General features: G+C 48.3%; 1 protein-coding gene and 1 long non-coding RNA gene across 6 annotated transcripts in view; one reads left to right on the forward strand and one right to left on the reverse strand.

The window, feature by feature from the left end:
• SLIT3 (slit guidance ligand 3) overlaps window positions 1-20,325 on the reverse strand; it is a 636,360-nt gene that overhangs the window by 33,457 nt on the left and 582,578 nt on the right. For all 5 annotated transcript variants that reach the window (XM_017960112.2, XM_017960114.2, XM_017960113.3 and 2 more), the window contains 5 exons: window positions 18,116-18,187; window positions 16,700-16,863; window positions 13,762-13,886; window positions 6,908-7,005; window positions 2,633-2,772 (listed from right to left, as the gene is read on the reverse strand). In XM_017960112.2, the coding sequence (XP_017815601.1) occupies window positions 2,633-2,772; window positions 6,908-7,005; window positions 13,762-13,886; window positions 16,700-16,863; window positions 18,116-18,187 (599 nt within the window). The remainder of the gene's footprint in view (window positions 1-2,632; window positions 2,773-6,907; window positions 7,006-13,761; window positions 13,887-16,699; window positions 16,864-18,115; window positions 18,188-20,325) is intronic.
• Window positions 2,117-3,999, forward strand: LOC110743576. The gene is made up of 3 exons (XR_002522867.2): window positions 2,117-2,578; window positions 2,985-3,165; window positions 3,482-3,999. It is a non-coding gene; the product is annotated as an uncharacterized LOC110743576 (long non-coding RNA).

The following is a 20,325-nucleotide window of genomic DNA, read 5'->3' on the forward strand; positions in this document are numbered from 1 at the left end:
TGGGTTTCCTCAAATTCCACTTGGTCAAGCCAGATGGAGAGTGATCTAAGAGAGGGAAAGGTCTAACCATGAACGTTCTCTCCAGGAGTAGAGTGGGAGCAGGAGCCAGGGTGTAGGCAGGTAGGTCCGGAGGGCTGGCTGCAGGGTAATGAATAACAGACAGCCCCTAAGTCTGTTCTTTGCTGTGGGGGGGACAGGCTGACCCCAACCATGTCCTGGGAGGGAGCACTGAACGCCTCCCTCTCCAAATTTTGCCTTCAGTGTCTCAAAACCACAGAGGGCACTGTGTTCCTGAGAAGCCTCCTCTTTCTTCCTTGTCATCTGGAGAGACCCAGAGAAGCAGACAAGCGTCTGTGTGGGACTTGCACATTTTCCGGGACAGAGCAAACCACCAAGCCTCATTCGGTACCTGGGTTTCCTGGGAATGAATTCTGGTTGACACTTCCTAGCTGCTTGACCTTGACGTTGGCAGTTGTGGACATTAAATAAGATTATACAAGCACTCACTGTCAGGACCAAAGTGCAACAAGACAGCAGTGCACCCTGGTCAACAGCAGACACCAGGTAGGCCTCAACTGAGGCAGGAAACCACTTCATCAATGCCTCCTCAGTGTCCTCCTGCTGCCCATCTGCCTGCTCGAAATTCAGTTCAAGCTCCTCCCCTGCCACGAAGCCTTTGTTAGAGCCCCACTGCCGTCTCCATTTTCACTACTGGGATTTCTGTCATCTCTCTTCTGGCACTAAGCTGATTCTTCTTGACCAATGACTCTATACAGTGATTCTTCTCATGGACCAGAAGCCCCTGTGGGCTGAGGGCATACCTTAGACTTCTTGGTCTAAGTGGCTAATTTAGTAGTCTGTATACAGTAGGTGCACAGTAAGTGTTGCCTGTTGCTAATGCAACTCTTGGCTACAATTCCACTCAGAAGATGAAAGATGGAAGGGGAGGTAACCCCTCAGCAGTTTTCTTTCTTTTCTTTTTTTTTTGAGACAGAGTTTTGTTCCGTCTCCCAGGCAGGAGTGCAGTGGCAGGATCTCAGCTCACTGCAACTTCCGCCTCCTGGATTCAAGAGATTCTCCTGCCTCAGCTTCCCGAGTAGCTGGGATTACAGGTGTCCACCACCATGCCCAGCTAATTTTTGTATTTTTAGTAGAGCTGGGGTTTCACCATGTTGGCCAGGCTGGTCTCAAACTCCTGATCTCAGGTGATCTGCCTGCCTTGGCCTCCCAAAGTGCTGGGATTACAGGCGTGAGCCACCACACCCAGCCCCCACAGCAGATTTCCATACACTTTCTCCCAGCACAGAAGCTTGTCTGGGGTCCTAGGAAGCCCAGGATTATTACAGCGAGTGGTTTTCTCAGTTGGTGGTGGTACGTTCCTGCAGTTTCAAGAATGTGCTTGGGGATAGTGTCTATTGGGCTGGAGGCTTGATAAAGGTATGGGCTATGAGGGATAATGGGAGCCATTTGGCTTCCTTCTCTGCCATCTTTAGGGATGCTTCTATTCATCTTCCACAGCTTCCCCCCACCCACTTTACTCCTGACATAAAAGCCTGGTTCCAGTAGTCCAGGGCATGGGGGTCCCTGAGCTTCCCCCTCCTCATTTTCTCCTTGCCTTAGGCTGGTATTTCCTAAAAGTGCTTCTTGCAACACAAGATCTCTGGGCTGGGAATAGTGTTCGAGGATGGGGTAAGGGGGAAGCTCTGAGATCAAATAAGTTTGGGAACTGCTGGGTTAAACAAACAGCTTTCTTTAAAGCAGGAATTTTCAGAACCTCTAACATGCTAATTTGTATCATGGTACACCAAGAAGAAGGTTATTATTATATGCAGTACTTCCCAAACTTCTTGTCTCATGGGGACTTTTCCTCAAATTCATGGAATTCCAGTCTGGGATATGCTACTTTTGGTTGATCTCATAACAAAGCGGGCTGTGTTTGCACCAAAATTGGTAGCATTTTGCTTCACAATCTAATGATATATTTAACTGCCCTTTTTAGGGGCTATTAATGTAGGAAAATAAAGGTATTGTGTTTGGGGCATGGGTGGGTGGAAAGATCTTCCTGAGGAATGATCTCTTGTGGGAGCCTTCCTGGATTCTCCGGCGTTAGGTTCCTCCTCTATGATCCCACACCCCCAGGGCTTATAGATGTTATGTTCTCTTTCTAATGAATCCACGCCTCTGTCCACCAGACTATAAACTTCTTACGAGAAGGAACTCTGTCTTGGTCATTTTTGTATCCCTAGCTCCCAGCTGAGTGCCTGGAAAATGTGGATTTCAAGAGACGGTTGACTAGACCTGAAGGAAGCATAAACACAATGCAAGCACCTCTCTGCCAGCCTCAAACACCACTGGGTCTACAGGGGCCCTAAAGGAAGGAATGGCCAGCAATGAGATGAACAGCAGCTAAAGAGCCTGGGACTCTGTTTCAAGTGGGAAGGAGTAGTGATTTGCTGGTGGCTGGTGGTGAAGCAAACAGGCCTTTGGGGAGCCCCTCCTGGCATAGCACGGTCTTGGGGTCCTAGTCTCTGTCCTCAGGCAGAGAGGAGGAGAGTCCCTGGAAGAAGTTAAGAAAATGGTATTCTAGCGATGCCCCTCCACCCAGCCATACACACAATCATGAGATCCTTACCCGTGTAGTTAGGCGGGCAGACACACACGTAGTTGTTGATCCCATCCACGCAGGTGGCATTGTTTTCGCAGTCATTGTCCTCACAGTCATCTGGGTTGATCTCACACCGCTGCCCCTCAAAACCCAGAGGGCAGGAGCAGCTTTGGGATGTGTGGGGTGAGGAGCAGGGGAGTCAGGGGTCAGGGAGAGAGGTGGGTTGGAGTGGCAGAGAGGAAGAACGGGTGGGAAATACAATTAGTTTCTCCTTCAGATGAAGGTCTGAGAAAGCACTTTGGACACATGAGACCTTGGGGCCCTGAGCAGGAAGACCCTGAGGAGCCTAAAAGGTCATTTCATCCAACCCCATCTCTAGGCAATGTTCTATCTCCCCTGGCCCATGCTGGCTGCCTCGCTCCAGGGCTACTGTCCGCTGACAAGGCCGGTGTCATCACTCCCCCAGCTGGAAGTGGTTTCCTGGATATGGCTTAAATTCTTCCAGCTGTCCTCCAAACCGCCCTTCCTTCAGCTCTTCTGAGGCACAATCGCTTTTGCAGGTAAAGAGAGACAGCATAATAAACATCCTCCTTTAAGTGATTTTTTTTAACTCGACGGCAGCCGTTCTATCTCAGGGTCAGGGGGTGGGCAGAACATAGTGGCCAAGGTCCCAGACTCTGCACCCGGGTTTCCTGGGAATGAATTCTAGTTGATACATTCTAGCTGCTTGACCTTGACCTGGGTGGTTGTGGAGATTGAATGAGATTATACAAGCAAAATGTTTAGAAGGGTACATAGCACATAAAAAATGCTCGGAACCCATTAGCAAGCTTTAGTTCTACACAAAATCACCCTACTTCCTTAACTGTTCCTCAGGGACGCCATTTCTCCCCATCATGTATTCCTGCTACTTCTGAGCCCCCCCAGCTTCCGGGGGACGAAGGCTAGAGTGGGAGGATCCCTCTCCTGCCAAGAGTGAGGCCTTCGGGTCAACTTGGCTTCAAACACTGTGGGCCAGCAAGATGCATTTCCTTCACTTGCCTCTACAGTATTACATCTCTTGGACAAAAACCTCAACTGCCTGCATCTCTGCCTGATCTTGGTCATATCCCCGGGACTGGGCATGCAAGATCAGTTAGAACAAATAAAGGCTGTGCAGAAGAGGTGGGGGTGGGGGGCGGAGTGAGCAGCTATTTGATTAAATAAATGCTGCAATGAATCTCGATCCTTCCTTGGCCTAACCTGTTTGTCAGGGATTCTCACTCCATCCACGAGTGTGCACTTCAGCTTCAGACCTGGAATTTCAGGTTCCAGAGATTACTCTGATTTGGGATTTAGCTAAAAAAAGTAAACTACACTCAGCTAACAGGCAGTGAATTTCAGTGGTCCTAGAATCCTCCTTAATTGGTCTCCTTTCTGTGACTGAAAACTATATCACATTTTCCACAAAAGGCCAGGGGCCTCTCGGGTCTCAGCTTTTGGGGTACAGCAAGATGACTAATTCCTTTTTCCTGTTAGGGACTCCGGGCACTCAGGAAAAAGGCTACTTCTTCAGAGCCAGACAGAGGGTAGGTTTCGGAAAGTCCTAAACCATGGTGTTGCCCGTTTGTTTTCCTAAAGACCAGTTACTTTGGCTCCCCCAGAGCCTTAGGGCTACCTGGCAGTGAGATATGGTGGCTGGTCAAGGAAAGAGAGGTTGCTAAAGGAGTGACGGGGTGGAAGGAGGCTGATGTCTCCCTGTCCTCATTGGAAACCTTGGAAAGCTGTCGAGGAGACTCCGGGAGCCATGAGTTGGTTGTGGGGATGAGAGCAGACCTTGTCTCCTGTGTTGGTCTTCTGTGTGGCCTGCTCTGCCTGCCTTGGCTGTTCTTGTGAGCAGGCAATGCAGCAAGATTAGAGAAGCATGTGTATGAGGAGGCTGGTGATGCTGATGACTCAGATGTGTTATGGGTTGAATTGGGTTCCCCCCAAAAAGATATGTTGAAGTCCTAACCCCGAGTACATCAGAACGTGATCTTATTTGGAAATAGGATCTTTGCAGATGTGATGTTAAGTTGAGGTCCTACTGAAAGAGTGTGGACCCCTAATCCAATATAACAGGTGTCTCTAAAAGCAGATGGCCATGGGAAGGCAGACACAGGGAGAGCACTCGTGACTATGCAGGCAGAGAGAGGGGTGCTGCAGCCACAAGCCAAAGAATGCCAAAGATTGCCAGGAACACCAGAAGCCAGGGAGGGACAAGCAAGGACCCTCCCCTAGAGACTCAGAGGGAGCACGGCCCTGCTGACACCTTGATTTGGAACTTCTATCCTTCAGAACTGTGAGAGAGTAAATTTCTGGTGATTGCAGCCACCCAGTCTGTGGGTGTTATGGCAGCCCTAAGGAATTACTCTAGAATGGAAGAGGGGAGCAAAAGGGAGCTTCCTGACGAGCACCGCTCCCCTTCACCTGCCAGGTGCTGGCCCGATGGAGAAGAGTTTCCCTACTCCTTGAGGAGTGCATGTGATCTCTCCCATCACTAGTAACTGGCGCATTGCCTTAACCTTCCACCCGATTTCCCGGATCCTGTAGATCTGGGCCCTTTTCCTTTTCCCCTAAGTTCTAAAAATATTTTCAGTTCATCTGAAACTCTTCAACTGAAGACGGAAATGGGATATTTCTGCTCACTCGAACCTCCAGCTGAGATGGAGAAACACAGTTGCCTGAAGCGGGGAGCTCTTCCCTCATCTGACCCGCATCCCTTGCCTGGGTGGGGCAGCCCAGGCTGTGTGCCCTGGAGGGGTGTTTCCTGGCTGGGGTCCCGTGGCCACCTCCATATTTCTCTGCTCTACGTGAGCCGGCAGGAGTGGGTGGTTTGGCTGACTCCAGGCAGGAAAAGGAACTCTGCCTTGAATTTCACTTTTCAGGAGGCAGAGCTTGATGGAGCTGGTTTGGCAGGTGGACACATGGGCGGGCGGGTTCCCTGGGGAAGAGAACCGGGAGCCCAGAACTTGATTTCTTCCCCAGACCACACAGCAGCCTCTGGCCAGAGTGCTTTTGATATTTAATTGGTTGCAACTTGAGCTCTAAGACACCCACATGTGGCTTGGCATGGGGTGCCCCCACCTTTATTGTCAAGGGGCTGCCGCCCCCCCAACTGGCTCCCCAGGGATGCCAAAGGAGCCCGTTCCCAACAGTCTGTTTTTGTCAGGGTCACAGGCCAGCAAAACTGGGCATCTGAAAGCTGCTGGGGAAGGTGGAAGCAGGAAGGGGTCCTGAGGTTTGGGTGGAAGCCTAATCCCATTCCTAGGACAGAGAGGAGAAAAACCTAAGTGGCTTCTATTCCCTTTTCTTCTTGAAATGTTAATGTCAGGAAGGAAAGAGGACTGGAGGTGGGCTTGGATGATCCAGGAATGAAAATCAGGAGATATGACCTAGGGCAAGTCCATTTCTATGCCTCAGCTTCCCTGTCTGTTCAATGAGGATAATACCTACCTACTGGATAGGGTCATGTAGGGATTTAAATGAGATAATACTTGACTAGTTGGTACCTGGCATAGTAAGCATATAATCAATGCTATTTATTTTATAACTCAGAAAAGCATGGTGGAAGTGCCAGACTGGCGGTCTTTAAGCCTTCACCCAATCTTTCTCTGACTTTAGCCAGCAGCGGACACCTCCCTTATAGGAAGCATGAGGTTGGGACCTGGTTTCAAATCCCTGTACCAATGCTTAATGTAACTCTGGGCAAAGGATTTGTCCCTCTGATGCTTGAACATCCTTATCTGCACGGGGGGGATAAATTGTCCTTCCCTTACAGGGTACGAAGAGCCTTGAGATCATTCCCATAAGGGCCAGTACAGCACAGGCCCTGGGCATGCCCTCGCTGGGTGTAATCTCTGCTTCTTTAGCCTGCCCAGGGAGCCCTCCAAGGTGAGGGATATGGTTTGGCTGTGTCCCCACCCAAATCTCACCTTGAATTACAATAATCCCCAAGTGTCAAGGGTGGGGCCAGGTGGAGATAACTGAATCATGGGGGCAGCTTCTCCCATACTGTTCTCATGGTAGCGAATACATCTCATGAGATCTGATGGTTTTATAAATGGGAGTTCCCCTGCACAAGCTCTCTTTTGCCTCCTGCCATACAAGATGTGCCTTTGCTTTTCCTTTGCCTCCTGTCATGATTGTGAGGCTCCCTAGCCATGCTGAACTGTGAGTTCATTAAACTTCTTTCCTTTATAAATTACCCAGTCTCAGGTGTGTCTTTATTAGCAGTGTGACAACAAAATAATACAGTGAGGGAGGCCAGGGGTGAGCTGTTACCTGAATCCATCCTTGTGGCTGTCACTCAGGTGGCAGGTGCCTCCATGCTGACAGGGGTTCTGAATGCAGGTGTTGATGGGCACAGTGCAGTCCTTGCCCTGAGGAGCAAAAGAGGGAGAAGCACCTGGTTAGGGGGCCTTCCGGGGCTGCCATGGCCCAGGGGACTTCAGGGGTTCCAGCATGCTCTAGGAGGAGGCTGGGAAGATGACAACAAGCAGCCCCTGGGAAAGGCCTGCTGTGTGACTTGGAGCCCACCCATGGGAGCCCTCACCCCTAGTCACTGCACAGTGAGAAGGGGAAGAGTGATGAGAAGCCCAGAGTTCAGGCTCCAGCCTCACTGCTTCGCCGACTTTGCACCCTTCTCCATCCCAAACTGCAGGGCAAGAGCCCAGGCTATGGATTCAGGCAAAGCTGAATTCACATACAGCTGGTTTCACATTCCAGCTCCATCCCATCTGGCTTGGCTGATCGTGACTTCACGAAAGCCTCTTGACCTCTCCAAATCCACCTCACGGGGTTGCTATGAGAGTTAAACTTGAGCTTTCATGTAAGGAAAAGGTTACACAGTGTGTAATCCACCTAGAGCTTAGTAGGTATTCTGTAAATGCTAGAAGGTAACATTACCATGAGCCTCACTGAACCTTAAATATAACCCACAACTTGAGTAGGGAAGAAGGCTGAAGTGGGGCCGGCAGACCTTGTCTCCTACAAAGTGACAACCCCCAGAGATCCATCCTGGATTGATCTGCAGTAACGTCCAGGCTTTGGTATTTATTCTAAAATTCTGAAGGTAAGCCTAAGGTTAGGCCAGGTAGGGAACCCTTGCAATAGAGAGCTCAGGGTGGTGGGGGATTCTTTGGAGCAGGCCCCTCTGAAGGGGATGTGTGAGCTGAGGAGCCAACTGCATAGAAGGAGCCAACTGCATGGAAGGTGGGGAGAGGAGCGCGCCAGGCAGCAGGAGCACTGAGGGCAGTGGCCCTGAGGAAGGCAGCTCCAAGGTAGAGACTGAGCTGCATGAGACCCACTGTCCCAGGGAGCAGCCCAACTCTTCTTGGCCTTCTGGCTCCCGCTTCTCCCTTGGGAGAAGACCAAGCTCACCCAAGTCTTGGCATGCAGTCCCTTGCAGGACCTGGTAGCGTGGGGTCTGGGGAGGCTACTGCCGCATCCTTTCTGGGCCCTGGGCTCAGTGGCTTGGCACAGACCAGGTGGAGGTGATCATGGGAGCCCGCCCACTGCCACACCACCTGCTCGCCATCTGCCTGAGAAAATCCTCTTCCCTCTTCTGCTGTTGCCGGTGATGTGATGGAATGGAACTGGGGCCTCCTGGCTGTGATGTCGCAGCCAACTGGGCCGACGGCCTTAGGCCCAGGACAGCCTCTGCTGTGGACCCTCTCAAATGCCAGAGCCTCAGGCCCATCTCTAGCAGCTGGAAGGCATGTGCCATGTCCGTCTGGTTCCCTTCATGCCCTGTTCCAGCTAAGGGGCCAGTCCGAGGTTTCTTGGAGGGGGACAGGGAGAGTGCAGTTTGGGCTGGTATCTGGTTTTATCCTAAACCATAACAACACAGGGCCCCTTTCTGAAAGTCGGTGTGGAATGGAAACTGTAATACTAATTCTCACTCACATTGCTGAGCACATTTTCCATTCCAGGCCTCATGCTAAGTGTTTTATATTCACGATTGTATATCATGTTCACAACAACCTATGAGATTGGTGTGATTGTTATTACACTCATTTTTACAGACAGGAAAGACAGACTTAGAAAGTGAGGTAATATGGCCAAGATCGCACAGCAGTAAGTGAAACGGGGAGCAAGCAGCTGAACCCAGGCATCCAGCCCAAAGTTAGTGCTGGGAGCCTCTATGTGGGACCACTTAGCCTGCCCCTCTCAAAACACACGTTCTGGGGGCACGCAGATGGGAGTGCACATTCTAAGTTGGCTGCTGTGTTCCTTGAGGAAGTGACTAGTTCTCTCTGAGCCTTGTTTTTACCACTTATGAAATGGAAATAATACGACCTACCCTATGGGGAATTAGTTAATGGTTACAAACCATATATATATAAGATGTCTAGCATGTAATGGCAGCTCCATAAATAATAGCGACGCTGCTGCTGCTGCTGCTTGGGGTCTGAGGCAGGGCTGAATGTGAGTGACTAAAATACTTTTTCAGGTCTTTGGTTGGTGCCAAATAGTTCCAGAGGTGCATATGTGGGAGTGGTGGCCGCCAACACATGGACCGTGAAGGGCAGGACAAAGAACCTTGAGAAGGTCAAGGCAAGACCTCTCCAGCCCCTGCCTGGGCTAGCCCCTGCTCTGGGGAACTGGCAAGTACCAGTGACTTCAGGTCAAACCCTCCCAACGGTGGCAGTGGCGGTGGTGGTAGAGGTGGTGGCAACTCCTACAGCCTTTCACGCCAAGCACAGAAATCCAGGAGACAGAGCCTAGTGCTTGATGACATGGTAATTGGGCCTGGAAGTAGGGATTTCTGTCACTTACATCTCCTTGAAAAATAATCACTATTGCCAATGCCTGGGTAATTAGCCTGATTCAATTCTCTTCAGCCTCATTTTGCTCAAATCTACCAGATCTGTGATGCTCCATGGTCCTCCACCACACTTTCTACTCCTTATCCCACTTTGTGTGTGTGTGTGTGTGTGTGTGTGTGTGTGTGTGTGTGTGTAGGACATGGCCAGGAATCCTGACTGGCTTCCTTTAAAACAGGTGTCGCCAACCCCTGTGCCATGGATTGGTACCGGTCCCTGGCCTGTTAGGAACTGGGCTGCACAGCAGGAGGTGAGCAGACGGGGCGGGAGCATTACCACCAGAGCTCTGCCTCCTGTCAGCTCAGCGGTGGCGTCAGGTTTTCATAGCAGTGCGAGCCCTATTGTGAACTGCGCATGCGAGGGATCTAGGTTGCTCATTCCTGATGAGAATCTAACTAATGCCTGATGATCTGAGGTGGAACAGTTTCATCCGAAGACCCTGATGAAGACCCTAGTTCCGTGAAAAAATTGTCTTCCATGAATCTGGTCCCTGGTGCCAAAAAGTTGGGAATCACTGCTTTAAAAGACACTGAGGGGCGGGCGCGCTGCCTCATGCCTGTACTCCCAGCACTCTGGGAGGCCGAGGTGGGCAGATCATAAGGTCAAGAGATTGAGACCATCCTGGCCAACATGGTGAAACCCTGTGTCTATTAAAAATACAAAAATTAGCTGGGCATGGTGGTGTGTGCCTGTAGTCCCAGCTACTCAGGAGTCTGAGGCAGGAGAATCACTTGAACCCAGGAGGCAGAGGTTGCAGTGAGCTGAGATAGTGCCACTGCACTCCAGCCTGGCAACAGAGTGAGACTCTGTCTCACAAAACAAAACAAAACAAAACAACCACCGGAAACAGCTACCCTCATTGGAAACCTCTTTTTGAGATGGGACCAGGAGTGCTGCTCTAAGTCCTTACTACTCAAAGTGTGCCCCTTGGGCTAGTGGCACTGGCATGTCCTGGGAGCTGGTAAAAAATGCACATTCTCAGGCCTGACCTCGGATCTAATGAACTAGAACTTGCATTTTAATAAGCTCTCCAGGTGATTCTTTTGCACACAAAAGTTTGAGGAGCACTGTTCTGAGACACTGAACATATGTGCCTGAAACTAAATGGCTGAAACAGAATCAGCCAACAGATATATTTTTTTCCCCCAAATCTTAAAATAGTGGCAAAATAATGACCCTTTGTGAAGTATCTACTGAATCCTGGCACTGAGGTAGGCAAAGTACACACATAGCCCCTTTTCATCCTTCCAACAGCACTGCATGTGAGTATGAGTATTCTCAGTTACAGGTGGGGAGAGTTAGGCTTAGGGAGAATCTGACTTGGGTTGTGAGTGTAGAGACTTTCTTGCAAGAGATAGCTGAGTTCTAGTTGTAGCTCATGCACTTCCTAAGTGTGAGAGCTTGGGGAAATTATTTCATCTTTATGAACCTTAGTTTCTTCATCTATTAAAAGAGGATAATAAAACTTATTTCACAGGGTAATTAAGAGTGCTGCAAGAGATAATATGTTTAAACTGCTTCACAAAGGCCTGGCATTATAGTAGATTAAGAGTAGCTCCTACCAAATGTTACACAGTGATTCCTGTGCTTTTTTGTAACATTGTGGCTTCCCAAGGTCACTCAGCTAGTAGATGGGAAAATGGAGATATCTAGAAATAGGTAGATAAATGCCTGAACTTTGAGGTCGGTTTTGCAGGCGTCTGGGGATTTCTGTTAACTTAGCCACTCATGCAGAACTACCACCTCAGTCGCTCTGTTTGGGTGGGCTCTAACCCTGGCAAGAAGGAAAGCAGGAGGGACATACTCAGCACAGAGAATGTGATGCAACCCTCAGTTAAAGGATCCCTTGGGTTCAGCCTGCCCCATTTTATGGCTGAGGAAACTGAAGTGGGGAGAAGAGCGGCATCTGTCCAAGGTCATGCATCCTATAGGCACAGGCTCCAGAGGGTCCTGCTTGGTGTTCTTCCCATGGCTACATTCTACTTGTTTCTAACCTGGCAATTCAGACAGGTCTTGAATAGTCAGGGATCCCCAACCTCAGCCCCTGCAATCACTGCACTTGCCAACAGGCAGTGAGTGCAGTGGCCAGGAGCACAGCTTCTAGAGTCAGTTGGTTCTGAGCTTTGAATCCCAACTCCCTTACCTACCATGCTCAGTTTCTTCAACTGTAAAATGAGGGTCATTTTAGGAACTGTATTCTAGGACTCTGATGAGGAGTATGCAAGATAATACATGTACCTTATTTAGTCTACTGTCAGTACATAGTAGGTACTCAATAAATGCTGGCTCTTATGTTACTGTTATTATCATAGTTATCATCATCATCACCATCTGTACCATTAGCACCATCGCCATCATCAACACCATCACCATCATCACCACTGTCACCTTTGTCATCATCCATCCTCACTGATACCATCACCATCATCACCTTCACCAACATCATCTTCACCACTACTATCAACGTCATGCATCCTAGACCTGCCTGGGCTCAACACTTTCCTTAAGATCAAAATCTCTGTTCAAATTCTTCTAAAATTGACATGATGTTCAGAATCTTGAGAACAAAGTTCAAACAAGTGGCCTTATCCTGCAGTAGCCCTGCAGATACTCTCTTTGCCCTGACCCTGACGGTCAGGTCATGCTCATAGTGCAGTCAAGTGTAGTTGGAAGAAGCCTGGACTTCAAACCCAGCTCTGCTACTTTCAGACTCAGGCCAGTGTTAAAGAGAAGGAAGCAAGAATCAGAATGTGAACAGTCTCTTTAGAATAAGGATGATACGGCCGGGCGCGGTGGCTCAAGCCTGTAATCCCAGCACTTTGGGAGGCCGAGACGGGCGGATCATGAGGTCAGGAGATCGAGACCATCCTGGCTAATACGGTGAAACCCCGTCTCTACTAAAAAATACAAAAAACTAGCCGGGCGAAGTGGCGGGTGCCTGTAGTCCCAGCTACTTGGGAGGCTGAGGCAGGAGAATGGCGTGAACCCGAGAGGAGGAGCTTGCAGTGAGCTGAGATCCGGCCACTGCACTCCAGCCTGGGTGACAGAGCAAGACTCCGTCTCAAAAAAAAAAAAAAAAAAAAAAAAAGAATAAGGATGATACTACCCATCTCATACGCTGATTATAAACGGCAGAGAAGAACATACATGCATAAGCTCCAGATGAGTGCCTGGCCTTTACTGATGACTCAAAAGAGAACTACACTATGTATGGAATTGAGAATGTTACAAATGCAGTCACAGTTCTAGGAGAAGGACTGAAGTCTCTTGGCAGTTCACAGAGACATAGACTGATAATCCTGGATCAAACCAGCAACATACCACCTGCTACTGATGCCCTATTCCACACCCAGGTATGAGGGACCACCATGCAAGGGTAAAGGTAAAAGGCAGCAGTATGCCGGCTTATTGAGTGCTTACTGAACGCCAGGTATCGTCCTAGGTGTATTGCGTACATTACTGTACATTTGATTCTCATGGCAAACCTATGAGGCAGGTCCTAGTTTGCAGCTGGGAAGACAGACGAAATGACTAGCCATGGCCACACAGCTAGTAAAGGACAAAGCTGGAATCCACACCTGCTTCTCTGTGTAACTGCACAGTCTGAGTTTTCTCTGCTGAATGCATACAACGGAGTTTGAGAGGATCCACACATCCTGAGGATGTCTGCTGTTAATCTCTATTCTCCCCTCCTATTAATAACATTTTGTGTGTGTGTGAGTGCCCTGTGACTGTGAATTGATGACATTCTCAGTTCCAGACATAGTACATTTCTCTTTTGAATCATCAATAAAGGCCAGGCATTCATCTGGACCTCATACATTTATTCTCTTCTCTGATTTTTATAATCAGCGTATGAAATGAGGGTGCATGGGTCTAGGACTCCGTGGTAAGTTTAAGGCTTTGGAGGTGGCTGGTTTCAAAGGGAATCCTTTGGCTCTTTTGTCCCGGGCCCATAGGTGGCACTCTGACACTATCTGTAAGAAGCAAGCCATAGTCTAGAAATACATCAGGTAGTCCCATTCCCCAGAGTGAGGCTGCCTCTAAGCCTGTCACTACACACACACAATCCCCCTGGGGACAGAGACCTGGGGATGCCAGCTCACTCTCACTCCACCTGCATCAGATGTGGGCATTAGACAGGCTGCCTGAAACTCTGGGCTTGCATTTGGGGTGGTGACCTGTGCGATGGACTCATCCAGGCTGTCCCTTGGAGAAGGGAGGGTACGCAGGGCACAGTGCCCCTCTCTAGGGCCAGGGCTGAAGGAGGAGCCTGAGGCATGAATGTGGGGGGCAGGGCCTCCAGCATACCTTGTAGCTGTAGGGGCAGGCACAGCGGTACAGCTCCACAGGGTCCTGGGTGCATGTCCCGTTATTCTTGCATGGGCTGGAGAGGCAGGCATTGCATTTGGCTGCAATGTTGATGTCCACAGGCCCTGGGCAGCAAAACCAGAGTACTGACAGCAGGTCCTGAGTGCACTCACTGCCACACCTCCCTTCCCCTCTGCTTTGGGCCCTCCCTCAGCCAGCGCCAGCCCCTCCCCAACTCCATGCCCAGATGGCAGCTGGCTCTCCTCAACCAGCACGTCCAGTCCAGCTAGCGTCCCATTAATTCAGCCACTGTCCAGTGAGGAAAAGTCACAGTGGGACATCATTCAGAAACACTTCTGCAGTCAAATCAATTACTGTAATTAGCCTGATCCGATTTTGGTGCTAATCTGCAAACAATGCACCATAATTAGAAACCCCCTGTGTATCTTTTCACATTCCAGGAAGCTCTGAGCCCAGAGTCTATTTGGACCTCCCATTTTTCTACCCACAAATACCCCTCCCCATGGAACAGTCTGTGCCAGGCTAAGCAGGGCATAGTGCTTGGGCCAAAGGCACACAGAGGAAGTCCCCCCTGGAAAACCTTGGAAGAAAGAAATGGATGGCCCCAGAGGACACGGCGATGATGTTGACAATGGACGGAAAACTGCTCAGGTTCATGTGACATCTGTGACCATTTCAGCTGTGCTTGCTTTAGCTGCAAGCACTGGAGGGAGGTCAGGGTCCTTTGCAGAGCTTTGCAAAGGGGGCTCTGTCCTGCTGCTGCAGCCAGCTTTGACAATGAGCCCTGGATAAACAGGCCATACGTAGTGTCAGGACTATAAATGACCTTGGGGCTAACAGTCATCAACTTGGAGATGGGCTGAGATGAACTTCAGTGAGTGACCATTTGTGGATGAGTAAACAGAGTGGCCTGATTGAGTGCTGGTACTAGGGGGCTCAATCCGGCTTCACAGTAGAATAGGAAGACTATCTGTCTTGGTTTGCTTGGGGCTGAGGGGGTTTGCAGGACACAGAGCTTTCAGTCCTAAAACCAAGAATGGCCCAGACAAAACCTGGATGACTTGGCTGCCTTACACTACCAGCTACAGTGCTTTTGTTTTTTGAAATGGAGTTTCACTCTCTTGCCCAGGCTGGAGTGCTGTGGCGCAATCTTGGCTCACTGCAACTTCCACCTCCCGGATTCAAGCAATTCTTCTGCCTCAGCCTCCCGAGTAGCTGGGATTACAGACATGCACCGCCACACCTGGCTAATTTTTGTATTGTTAGTAGAGATGGGGTTTCCTCTTGTTGGGCAGACTGGTCTTGAACTCCTGATCTCAAGTGATCCACCTGCCTCAGCCTCCCAAAGTGCTGGCATTAGAGGCGTGAGCCACCATGCCTGGACCCCAGCTGCAGTGCTTTTAAAAGTCCCCACACCCAGGTTGTGCCCCAGACCAATTTAATAAAAACCTCGAGGGTGGAGCCAGGCTTCAGTAATTTTAAAAGCTCCTATATGATTTCCAAAGTGTGCAGCCAAGATTGAGAACTATACTATTCTTGGCCTAGGTGAGCCTCTGTAGTATCAGATCAGATATCTTAGAAGCAGGAAGAGGAAAATTAAAATTAGCTTTAAGCCAATGGAATGTTTTTCTGCTTGCAGCAGAAGTATGGGACACACTAAAGTTTGAGAGGGTAATTAAAGTATATCTATATATCAAAATAAGTATTAAGCCTCTCAGAGATGAGCAAAAGATATTAACAGACAATTGTGTATACAAATGAGAAGTAACTTTTTGATAAAAAATTCAGGTTCCCCAATAACAAAAGACAAAAATAAAAGGAGTTTTTTTTTTTTTTTTTTTAACCTATTGAATTAGCAAGGATGAGAAAATAAGAGAAAATAAAGACAGAGTCTAATGAAAAATGCAATCGAAGGATGCTACTGGGGATGTAAATGGGTTATAACCCTTTTTGAAAATCAGTTTGGCAAAATGTGTGAAGACCTTAAAAATAATAATATACTTTGATTCAGTAATTTCTGTTCTCTGAATCTTATCTGAGAACATGATTTCAAATAGAGAAAGATCTTTATGTGTCAATGGTAAGAAAAAAAAATGGAAATACTCTAAAGTTCAAAACCAGAAATGGATTAAGTAAGTGGTAGTGGAATATTGTGGCTTGATGATGAAGACTGTGCATTGTGGAATCAGATAGACCTGGAAGCCTGTTAAGCCTTGATTTTCTCATTTCTAGAAATGAGGATAATATTAAAAGTTGATCACATAGAGGCATTAGAGAATTAAATAAGCTGTTATATGAAGAATGAGAAAAAAAATACATGAGAAGGTGCTTAACATCATTCCTGTTGCATAAGAACTCAGTAGTAGTTTGTTGTTATAATAATATGATCAATAAAAAAATCACATGTACAGTAAGTTTGCTGGGTAAAATGAGAAAATGCTTATGTTTTAATAATATTGGATAAAAAAATGCAGGTTGGAAAAGATTTTTCTCAAGGCCAGGTGCAGTGGCTTATGCCTGTAATCCCAGCATTTTGGGAGGCCAAAGCAGGACGATCATTGGAGATCAGGAGTTTGAGACCAGCCTGTGCAACATAGTGAGAACTTGTCTCTACAAAAGATAAAAAAAAAAAAAAAAAAAAAGATATTCTCCACTATGGAAAGACATGTACAGAAAGAAGTCAGTGAGGACATGTGTGGCAATGCCAGCAGGGGACTTGGAGAGAATGACACTTGGCCCATTAGATGAGGGTCCACATCAGCGTCAGCATCTGAGCCTCTTTGTGTGGGACCCATGGAAGAGACAGGGTGAAGGTTTCTGAAGCCGAATCTCTTGAGATGCCCTGCTCTGACAGGTTGCTGGGAACACAACAGACCCCACAAGGGACAGGGGAGGGTGGGGTGTGGGCGTCACCTACCTTTGCACTGGAAGCGGTGGGTTGGGGTGGTGAGCAGGAGCCTGTCAGCCATGGGCTCAGGGCTACTGCAGCGGGCGATGCCAGGCTCCTTGTACCCCGCCTTCACCCACTCTGACAGCCACCGAAGACTGCAGTCACAGTGGAGTGGGTTGGTTCCCAGTGCCCTAGGAGGCAGGACAGGAAGTCAGGGCCCCCTGCCCAGCTTGGCCTGTAGGCTTCATGTCTTCGGCTCTCTGGAAATGCATTTTCAGACTTTGGCTAGGCTGGAGGTGTCCAACATGGGGCCAGCGGAGTAGCCGTCTCCACTGTGGCAAAGTTAATGTCTCCAGAGTGTACTTCCAATGCTGTTGATGTTTCAACTCCCATCCCAGCCCCTTCCACTTCTGAGGAGTGGTTCTCACCTACGCAGTTAAGACTCACTCGTCAACTCAACCCCATCCTAGCTCCTTTAGGGAGCTTCCTGGATCTCTGGCCATCTGATTATCTGGTTCCCTTGTCCTGCCAAAGGGCCCACTGGAGGATATACTCTGCAGAGAAGGTACTGAAACCCAGCAACCTAGGAAGCAGCTTCAGACCACTTGACTGAAGAATGCAGGGGAGGAGGGTTAAGTCCAGTATAGACATCTCCAAAGTTGTGACTGGGAAGAAAATACTAGAAATTCTGTTTTTTAAAAAAAATCGTATCTTTTAACGATTCTTTTTTGAAAGTTTTAGAATATGCATATGTAGTATATCCATCTTATAGTGTATGCACACATGAAAATAATTAAATATGCATATAGAAGGAATACAAACTCGAAAATGTTCACCGACAGAGGTGTATAAAAAAATATAGAGATCCCTGATCTGGGGAAGAGAGGTCTGGCCTGGGAGTGAGGGAACCTAGGTTCTAGTCCAACATCTCACTGACCTGATAGTCAACCTTTAGCTAGTCACCTAATATTTATGGGCCTCAGTGTTTCCTGTGTAAAATAAGAAGGGATACCTGTTGCAGAGTGTGGAGTGGTTAAGAATATGTGCTTTGGAGTCAAGGCAAACCTGGATCTGATCCTGGGCCCTGCCATCTGCTAGCTGTGCCATGCTTAGACACAATGTTATTATATATAATAAAAGGATAAAAATGCCTTACAGCTGCAAGAAATAAATCGAAAACTTATCTAACGTGTTCAGCCCATAGTACATGTTTTCTATTAGTTCTTATTAAATATTTACACTGTTTACATAATTGAGGATTCCTTTGAAGGCTTCTGAGGTGGGGAACAAGACAATATGCATGGTGTGGATACATTGTCGTAAAATATACTGTATGCATAAGGAAAGGACATGTGCCAAAATGCTGACACTGATGACATTGTCGCTGACACTTCCACGCTTTCATGTTTTGAATGCGCACTGGGGAGAAAGACCGCTACTTACAGATGGGATAGAGATGTGAGGTCGTTGAAGGAGCCTTCAGGAACGCTGGAAATGTCGTTGCCATGGAGGGTTCTGAAGCAGAGGGCACAGGTCGGAAGGTTAGCATCCAGTAATTTGAATTTAGCACATTTTCTCAGGGTGTCCAGTGCCTGGTCTTGCCACCCTTCAGTTTTGCTCAGAGCCCCACTGCTCCTAGCAGTAGCTGCTGCCCCCTTTGCTCTGGGTGCATGAATGTTCTATGCCCAGCTCAGCAGCAAGGATGGAGGGAGTAGAGGGTCTGGGGAAGAAGCGGGTGGACTTTTCAATCTGATAGACCTGAGGTGAAATCAGAAACCAGTCTCTTTTAGCTGTGGAACACTGGATAAGTTATGTCACTTTTCTGGGCCTTCCTTTTTGCGGCTGAAAAATGAAGAGACATATCTACCCAAGGGAGTTCCTAGAGTTTCAGAGATCATGTGAAGAGCTGTGCTTAAGACCGGAAGTTCTGGAGCCAGGCTGTGTGCAGTCAAACCTGACTTTGTCGCTCACCAGCTGTGTGACTGAGGGCAAAGCAATTTACCCTCTCTGTGCCTCAGCCTCTGTTGTAAAATAAGTATGAGAATAAAAAGACTTGCCATGGAAAGTTGTCATGGGTCTGTTCATCCACGTAGAGAGAGCCAGCATTTTCTAAGTGCTGAATGACTAATCAATATTAATATTTGTGAAAGAGTCTTGAAGGGTATCTGGTATCAAGGAGCTCAGTAAATTAGTTCCCTTCGTATTTACCTAAAGAGATCTTAAGGGGGTTGAGAAATGCTACCAATCCCAGCTTCGGTGACAGAGGGAGGGGGTCCTCAGCTCCCCAGGAGAGTCTCTGGAGCCGAACACTCACTGTTATGGAAATGGCTTTGGCATCAGCCACACACACACACACACACACACACACGAGTCTGGCACTTGTGTGCACCTGAGTGCCTCTTCCCACAGCATGTCAGAAGGGCTGGGCACCCCACCTGGTATTAATCATGCCTCTCTCCACCCTGTGGTGTAGGCAGCTAGGAACTATTCTCACTTACACAGTGGTGCCATATACTAAGCCTTCCACAAATGCCTGGAGGACAGGTGCCTGAAAAAAATTCAATGAACACTGCTCCGTGCTCAAGTAGCAACACGAGCACATCCACAACACATAGATTATATTCCCCATTAAAGGATTAATCATCAACTGCATAAAAAAATCTGCAAATTCATAGAAACTCAAAGGCTTCTTTAGTGACTGATGGGCACCATCACCTGTGTTGGCGATAATCACCCTTCAGGGTAAGGACTAACAACTTTATTGCAGGCAGAGAGTCCTGGTAGAACAAAGAGACAATTAATGCTGACAGTGGAAGTACAGATGGAATAATAACGAATGAATTTGCTCTTCTTCTCCCTTCAACTGAAGTTAGCTTGCCCTTGGTCTTCAACTGACATAGAGACATGAGCCTAATTACTCTTGATAGAGAACAGTGGCTCTCACACTGAGTGAGCTTCGGAAGCTAGTAAATATGCAGATTCCTGAGCCCCACTTCCAAAGGTTCTGATTCAGTGGGTCTGGGGTGGGGCCTGAGATTCTGCATTTCTGACAAAGTCTGAGGTGATGCTGATGCCAGTAGCAAGGGTTCAAAAGATTTCTCCTTTTGCTTCAAGGCAAGGCCCTTATTTCTCTCCTCTTTCCATGTAATCTCCTCTTCTCTTTCTCCTCTTAGTTACCCTCTGTGGACATCCTCATGACCATTGGCTCCTTCCCCTCCCACCTCACAGTTCTCTGGTGAAATTCGCAGGGTGAAAGTGAACCTCAATGCTTAGGCAGTTAGGACAGCAGGAAGAAGGCAAACAGCCATCCAGAGTGTTCATGATAGCTTCTCGCCTCCCCGGGGAAGGAAGAGCTAGAAGCACTTCCTAACACTTTGATCAGCATCATTTAGCCTCTAATTCATGAGGCTATTTATGAATCACACCAGCCCCTGACTGCTATTGACTTTGATGGCTTCACGGCTGCTTGCTGTTTTGCATATGCACCCAGCTTCATTGTTAGTCATTTCCAAATGAGGCCTAATTTTAAAACACCAGACGACCCAAGGGCAGCTTTAGCGTTGTGACACCTGCAAGTCAGGCTCCATTCTCTACTAAAAATACAAAAATTAGCCGGGTGTGGTGGTGGGCACCTGAAATCCCAGCTACTCAGG

The sequence above is a fragment of the Papio anubis genome, chromosome 5, assembly GCF_008728515.1.
Source record: "Papio anubis isolate 15944 chromosome 5, Panubis1.0, whole genome shotgun sequence".
Classification (NCBI taxonomy): Eukaryota; Metazoa; Chordata; class Mammalia; order Primates; family Cercopithecidae; genus Papio; species Papio anubis.